We start from the raw sequence: 8,532 nt of genomic DNA, 5'->3' as shown, positions 1-8,532 counted from the left end.
CCCTCCCATAATGAGAAAAGAATCTATATGTTGCTATCAAAGTGCAGATTGATGATTTGTTTGCCTTCAAGAACTGATTATAAATAATGGCAAACAACGCTCGTCAGTCCACACCATAAAAGTATGAGAATTAAGAATGACCTCCAGCTACTCAGCTGCATTATGCATCAGTCACAGTGAAGACCAGCGTTTTTATGCAGTTTAGGCACTGGAGCGACTAACACCCCAGGTGCCAGAAGCTAATTAATGTATGTCGAAATCCATGATGAAAGTCTTCTCTAGCCGGTGAATCCTCATCATATTTATGGCAGATTTGCCACCCTGCAAATTTGACTATCCGTAATATAAAAATGAAATATAAAATGAATGTACGCGAAAAGGTATTAAATTATTTATGAAAAAAAAAAACGGTTAATGATACTTTTCAGTTCAGAAACAATTTTTCTCTTTGCAGCTTGTCGAATCGTCATCTTTTAACAAATGTCAAAACTGTCAAAATTGGCAACACAACTCAGCTGTTGGCATGTTGTAGTGTTTATTTTGAGTTTTTTTTTAGTTATTGTACCCAAATTTATCAATAAAATTATTAAAGCACCAAAAAACTACCATGGGCTCGTTCGAATATGTCCTAGGATTCAGAAAAGAATTATTAATTGCTGAGAAATACAGGATAATTAGGAAAATAGGTGGCGGTTCTTTTGGAGATATTTATTTAGGAATACACTTAACAGATGGTGTGGTAAGTCTGTAATTCTCTTTTGTATACACTGCTTAACTCATTTATAATACATTTAGAGAGTTTCATTGGCTTTTGACCCTCAAAACTAACATTTTTAACTGAAAATGTTTGGTATGCAAGGAGCATATAAATGATAACCTACATTCGACTGGGTGGTAAAGTTACCAATATAATATTGTTAGTTACATCACCATGCCAAATATGTTAGTAGAAAGGTGGCCATGGCAATGAATAGGTACTAGGTATTATAATATGCAGTAACTGTAGGTACTGTTTACTTATTTCATAGAAGAATGAGATTTTAGATAAATATGTAAAATTTTAATTATTTATCTAAAATCTCATTTATTAGAGCACAATTTTTGATGTAGGTAAATTCTTTGTACATTATTGATACTTATTATAATTTAATTACATTTGGTAGCTTAATTGTGTAGCAAAATTAGTGTAAACATTGAGTTTATAGAATTTAAATCTTAGAGAAATAATAAATAAAATAACTTAGTTTGTAATGCAGATAGACACCCATTAAATGTTAGTCGTAGCCCGGTACTCTTATGTTTAGCAGTTTTTCTAAGATACAATTTGGGCTTTGCAATGCAGCAACATGAGTTGGACATCCAGGATACAAGTTACAACATACCCTTGCTGTTTAGCAAATGTCTAGTGAGGACTGTTGCTGAACAAAATAATAATTAATTATTCATTACACTATTTTGAAGTATTGTCTATAATAAACTTTCTATTGATAGTGCCTACTCAGTTTTTAAGAGTATGCTTAAAACACTGCAATTTGAATAGTACAAAAGTAAAATATGAATATACATGAACAATTTATCATAGGTATAGGTAAGGTTCATAAACATAGTATGAACAAAATAAATTGTTTAAAATAATAACATAGGAACCTGCCTTTGATAAATGGGGCGATTATTTCATTATTTATTTTTGTAAATATTATTTTTTAAATAAGAATAAAGGACTGTTAATTCTTATGTATTATGTCTAGATTTAAAATGTGCATTGTATATTTAATAAGGTAATAGTTATGTTAATAGATATTTTATTAGAGTACTTTTTATTTATTACTTTTAGTAAAATAAAGCATTATTGTGAGTTTCATAGAAATAAGTGTGTATAAAATAAAAAAAAACAACTTCAATTCTAGTACTTCGTTAATTTTACGTTTCCCTAATCTGCTAGAAGAGCACAAGATTTAAATTAATGCCAATAAAATGAGAATTGAAAAATAGCCTATTTTATTTGATTTTTTCGTTTATTTTCAAGATCAATATCATTATTGCATTAACGAATTTGAAATACTACCAAAATGGTAGTAATATTTTCTTGATAGTCGGGCAACACTGGACCTAAATGGCTACGTTTAGAAACTGTATAATGTTACCTCTTTGGCATTATACTTATTTTATTGATTTTTACGATTTTTAAAAATAGAAAACAAGTTTTATGGATATCAGATGCATAATATTATTTTAAAAACTGCTCACTAATTTTTAAAATATTTGCTGTGTTATTTAAAATATATTTGAGACGCGAATATTTTTAAAATCCTAATCGGAAGAAAGTACTAAGAATTAAGCGTGGCCTACTTTTCGAACGCAATACGTCCTCCATTCAGTCACAGTTTCGTAAAATGTAGCCGTGAATTTATTATTGTTTTTATTCCAAAAGTGCGTAATTTGTGCTTACGAATTATATTTTACATTACCTGGGACTTTAAATAATAATCTGCCACCATGTCGACTTTTATGAGTAATTTACGTAGAGAAACATTGGTTACTGGAAAATATAAGGTGTTGAAAAAGATCGGCGGAGGATCGTTTGGTGATATTTATTTAGCGATCAACATCTCTAGTGGCGAGGTAACCTAATTTATTACTTTTATTGTTCATATTGTTATAGTTCTAATTTGCTTTCGTAACATTGAGAAGGCCCACGCGTCATCAGTGGCACGTTATGGCGGGGAGAGGGGTGCATGCTGATTATTTTCTATGACGTATTTATTCTAGGGAAATGAAGATTGGTCTTGGTTAAACATTTCCAGGGACGTTGAGAGATTGTGTGACTAATCAATGTCGAAACGTAAAATTCGCTCGTGACATTCGAATGCATTCGTTGTATTTTCTATTTCTGCCTTATTTACATCTGTCTAAGCTTTCACCACATCGATTATGCGCGTTTCGTCTCGAATTGTGACCTTCTCTTGTTGAATCTGAATTATTTCGTAATTTTTTGCATTAAAAAGCAATAAAAAGTAATATTTTATGTAAATGTTGATGTGTATTGGTACTCAAGCAATAGACAATGGGGTCTTTGCCATTGTTACATCACAGACCTGTGGCATGTCGTTTTGATATTGAACTGTGAAATATTGTCGAAATATAGGTTATATTTAGGTACAGAAATAGATATTGAGTTTTGACCTTGGATAAACTAGAGCATTGGGTCACTGTCAATATAAATGCAAATAGTACAATATGTGGCTACTATTTTATAAAATATCTACACATCTACACATTACTCATACACAGTCTTGAAGCATTCATTTCTTTGTTGTAGTACTTTAAACAAAACATTTAGGCACAGACAACTGTTGGCAAACATAACCATAAAGCAAATCTCAGCACATATGCTGCCTATTCTGTTCCCTACCTGTTGGAGGTTGTAACAATAACATCATTGCCCTACAAATTAACCAAACCCATGCATATTTATTACCAGCAAATGTTTTATGTATAATAAACATTCAAATGCTCATTATGACCAAAAATATATTGTATTTATTCAAACATACAATATAATGAGTCATCCGGTATAAGGGCACATAAAATAAATTTCCTCTAGAAAAATCATGCTAATGGGAAACTCAATTAACAGAGGTTGACTCATTTTCATTGTAACAATTATAAAAAAACAGGAAAATAGAGTTATAACAACAGTATTAAACAATATTACATATAAACATACATAAATTCATGTCTTTTCCCATAAGGGTACACACAGACCAGAAAACTCCACTTGGCGAAATCCCTACAAACTTTATTTGCTTTATTCATGCGCATACAGCTTATATTAAAGAAATTCTGAATACACTTATATGGGGTAAGTATGGATCATCTAGATAGGACAAAAGTGGTGAAACCAGTCACCAATTCTGGATAAATGTCAGATAGCCTATGTGCTAGGTGCAGTGCCAACAAATGTATGAAAATAACTGCCAGAATTCCATCTGATTAACCATCTGACACTTATTGAGAGTGTCATAGAGCTTAAATCTATGTTTTGTCTCCATTCCAGTTTTTAAAACCATCTGTTAGCAGAAAAAGCAAAACACTGTGTTGTAAATTGGTGTTTTCAGTCAGCCAGTATTCTACAGGTTCCTTTAGATATCTTTATGTCATTGATGTCTTTATGTAAAGGAGTCAGTGGTGCCCGCTGACACTTCAGCCGCTGATGGCTTCTCTTGATCATTTTCTTAACCTATTTCTCAAGAAAAGGTTAATGTGTATCTGAACTATATTTGTGTTGCAAAACTTAAAATCAGTAGTTTTATTAAGAAATATGGATCCCTTTTGAGTTACTTCTTTAATTGCAGCACAATATAAGTGGTGATACCTATTAAGCTTAAGTCTTAAACCAACAATTGATATGTAGACCAGGCACAGCCCTTTCAAATGCAATGAGGCATTTGAATTAACATATTGGTCAAAAAAGACAAAATTGTACAACAATATGTAAAATCTTACACTAGAGTTTAATCCACATCATCATAATAATTATATTTCACATTGGTTATCATTCTCTTTACTCATTGCTAAGCATATGTCTTTTCCTGTGTACTCCAGTCATTCAGTGCCCAATATTTTACTAACCAAAGACAGATAATGCTCAAGACAATGAAAAACTATAGTATAAAGACTTTCTGTTATAATAAAAACAAAAGAATATCTATTGGTCTTGTCTTTGGTAGCCTAATTAGATAAAACGAATAAGATGTAGAAATGGTAATTATATACCGACGATGTAAAGGTAGTAAGGTTTATGATGTATTTCAATATATTAACAAGTATATGAGCATTATACTAAAGCTAAATTGCATAAAACATTCAGATATAATTTTGAAGAAAGTAGATAGAGATGAAGTAATAGTTTCTTTCTATAAATAATTCTATACATAATAGGTTGTGTACATTACAGTCATATTTTCATAGCTTCTGCATTAATTTGCCTTCTCTCTCTTATTAGGAAGAATGTTTAGCGCCCAATATCTTTCACTGCACATTTTCATTCACCTTATTTCAACCAGATTGATGGCCACACTGCCATATGTTGTATTGTTATGTTATTTTGATTTTCATTGTAAATGTGCACGCTCTTTGTCCCAAAAGAGATATTAAATGCTTGTTCTAGATGTAGAAAAAACCTAATTTTATTAGGCTAGTATTTCTCATTCTTAAAAAACTCACAGATTCTCTAACAGCAAGTAGTGTCAACAAAACTAACTTCTAATATTTTTCAAAATCTTCTGGCTATTTTTTTCGTATAAAATTCATCAAAATCTATTTTCCTATAATTTACTTACATACTGTTATCAAAAATCTGTCAAGTTCTATTTTTATATTTGTACAATCAGCTGCTTGTTATATTATCTTTGCGTTTTACTTGATAGTGCCTCCTCACTAACAAACATTTGAAGAGTATGTTTTAAAAGCTAAAATCCCTTATCTTATCAACTGAAATGCTTCAGCATTCTATTAAGAAAAATATTACTTGAAATCAAATCATTTTTTTTCAATTTTATATTCCAGTAAACTAGCATTCATCTTATGATAATGTAGCTTAACATAATGCAAATTTATTATCAAGACTGTATACATTTATTCATAAAAAATAACTTGCTTTGCTAGAATCTTGGCTCTAATAAGTAGTATTGATCGAACCATTGTGGCAACATCACCGCGTTCTGCCGTTCGACCATGGTAGTTTTGAAACGTTCCAAAAACTGGCAACACTGCCATTGTGACGTCATATGAAATAGGCTGACGACACCTTTTTAGACTTCGTAATAAAATGATTTTCAGTGGTTTTTCGTAGTGTTTCTACGGTCTGTAGTGTTTTTGAACAATTATAAACGTTAAATTAACTAAGTGTTGTGTTAACATTTCACTCGGTGCGATGGGCCACCTATAATTTTAGTGACAACGAGTGATGAAGGAAAAAGAAAATGGCTACCTTCGAACGCATGTTGTTAGCCAGGAAACATGTAATTATAGCTGATAAATACAATGTTGTACGAAAACTTGGCGGTGGAAGCTTTGGAGATATCTTTTTAGGGATAAACGTCAAGGATGGAGAGGTAAATACAACTCATATTCCTGTTATTTCAATGTACATTTTCAAGGAACGATTTCTTGTCAAGACGGCCGTGTATTTCGGGGTTTTTGTTCTTGAAAATGGCGGTCTGGGCGTATTTTGAATGATACCGAGTATATAATTTAGCTTATTTTTTCATTTAAGTGATTACTTATTGATTTCTCACAAGTATTTCATGATTTACGTAATTAGGACGCATTTGAAATATACACCATTGATTGTAGTTTATTGTGTAGAAGCTCTTGATATATTAGAGGTGTATGTTAATTTTTCATAACCGCAGTCACACAGCTGTATATGTTTTGCAATATTCTATTGTCCACATTGCTTTGTACTTAGATTGCGAAATTGCAGTGGATGGTTTCATGTCGTGCGTCTATGTCTGGTAAAATGCGTTTCTGTAACCAGCTGGATGCTCTAACAGTTTGATAATCACTGGTTATTGCAACACAGCCCTTTGTGTAATACACTTGAGGTTTGATACTTTCTCCCCACAAAATTTGCTGTACTTACTATTCTACCCCAGTAGTCTCAAAATAAGGCATTTCTATCAAAAATGCACTATGTCATACAGCCACTGGACATCATGACTCATGTTTGGTAATTTCCCAAACCTATTTCTGTTGAGGAACCATAAATTAGAAATACCTCACAACCTATTAGGTATAGACAATCATGTAACAAAACTAGTAATATGATTCAATTCTCCATTATGTGGCAGAAAACTTCACTCTGTCAGTTACACAAGTTATAACATGTTAGGGTACTATAGTGCCCACTACTCAGGCTAAAATAAGGCATTTTGTAAGCTAGTGATTTTCGTATACTATAGAAAAGGTCTCATTTGTGATACATAGGCAATCAGAAAGCTTCCATTTTGCTGGATGCCAAAAAAACTGATTTATCCCATACTAAGTGTGGTCTGCATAACATGATTACTTAAACTTACTTAAACCTCATCCATATTTTTTAAGGCTTATGAATTGTTATACCTAATAGCTATCAACCATAAAGAGTAGAAAACACACAGTTTCTTGCGCTTATTGCTTCAGTAGACCGCAGAATAGATTAATTTGATAAGTATTATTTTATAGACCCTATAAACCTCATATTAAAAGACAAAACAAAATATGGTACTGTAATATATATTTTACTCAAAACACTGCAATTTTAGCATTATTGATTGTGCTAGAAGTGATGTAAGAAGTATTACAGTTGGCACAGAATTAGCTGGCACGGCAAAGACAAAGAAAGAACTAAACCAGAATCGGTTAGGCTTAAGTTGAATATGAACTGCTTTTATGTAACTAGTATTTGTTATGTAAACTTCTCATTAGTATATAGCAAAAATATTTAAAAAGTCCAGGAATGTATGTGATAGACACACCCTTTTTGTACTATGAATGTGCTGGCTTCAAAGAATTAGTTTACAAGGTCTGTAGATTGATGTTCTCCAGTGGTTCAACTCGCATAAACTTCCATAAAGATATGTAAAATGTATTAATAGTGGTAGGTAAGTAGTTAGTACACTATACAAGGCATGTATCATGTGTGATCCTATATCAATAGCAAATGTCACATATAAAAACTAATGCTAATGGACCCAATAATGGGTTCAATATGACCTATTTATTGGCTGTTCATAATATCTGTGCATTCATTCAAGCATACCTCATACATTTATGCAGCATTATGTTGCAAGCATCTTCATAACATCCCAGTTGAGACAGTGTTGCAACTAAAAATATATAATTTGCAATTAAAATGAACTGTTTGTTTTGATAAACAAATGTTTTTGCAATATCTAGAAATAGTAACCCCTTGTGACCTTCATTGTACTCAGTAGTTGTATCATGTTATAAAACATTGTATTTACAAAATATACTTGTTTCAATCTATTGTAAATGCTTTGTTTGCTTCTCTGTCTCAAATACTCATCTACCACTTCTTGGTTCATATTTGTTTTTAGGGCTTAAAATTCGTATAGATTTCTGTATTCCCTAACCCCTCAAACGTCCGTGGAGGGTATTGTAATATAATTATGGATACTTTAGTCTCCACGGACGTTTGAGTGGATAATATATATTTTGCTCTGATACATAACACTAATCATTTATTAATTTACTCCATCAAATACTTATCTTGTAAAAATGTCTAATTATGCATTCACAGAAATCCAAATGTTTGGCTTCAAAATTATCTGATGCGTTTTTATTTCAAAGTACCTATCTAGTTATGTAAAAACAGTATGTATTACATTTCAAATGTTGGTTTAAAATGGAGCTTGTTGTAGGTATGTTTTTGTATTCAACCAAAACAATATTTTTAATGTACAAAATGCTGTATTGTGGTCTTATATCAAAATTCATTAAAGAGTTTTACCACAAACTAACCACTAT

At 31.5% G+C, this 8,532-nt stretch overlaps 1 protein-coding gene across 7 annotated transcripts in view; it reads left to right on the top strand.

Moving 5' to 3' along the window:
- The first annotated feature begins 512 nt into the window (after positions 1–512).
- Positions 513–8,532, top strand: part of LOC142983619 (casein kinase I-like) — a 35,169-nt gene continuing 27,149 nt past the window's right edge. The window contains exon 1 of one of the 7 annotated variants that reach the window (XM_076130593.1): positions 513–739. In XM_076130593.1, coding sequence (XP_075986708.1) covers positions 608–739 — 132 coding nt within the window. In that variant the 5' untranslated portion in view covers positions 513–607. Of the gene's footprint in view, positions 740–2,210; positions 2,623–5,745; positions 6,117–8,532 lie in introns of those variants that run through there. The other 6 variants (XM_076130595.1, XM_076130596.1, XM_076130597.1 and 3 more) reach the window with 6 other exon arrangements.

The sequence above is a fragment of the Anticarsia gemmatalis genome, chromosome 24 (genome assembly GCF_050436995.1).
Source record: "Anticarsia gemmatalis isolate Benzon Research Colony breed Stoneville strain chromosome 24, ilAntGemm2 primary, whole genome shotgun sequence".
Taxonomy (NCBI): Eukaryota; Metazoa; Arthropoda; class Insecta; order Lepidoptera; family Erebidae; genus Anticarsia; species Anticarsia gemmatalis.
This window is presented reverse-complemented; position numbering and strand designations above follow the sequence as displayed.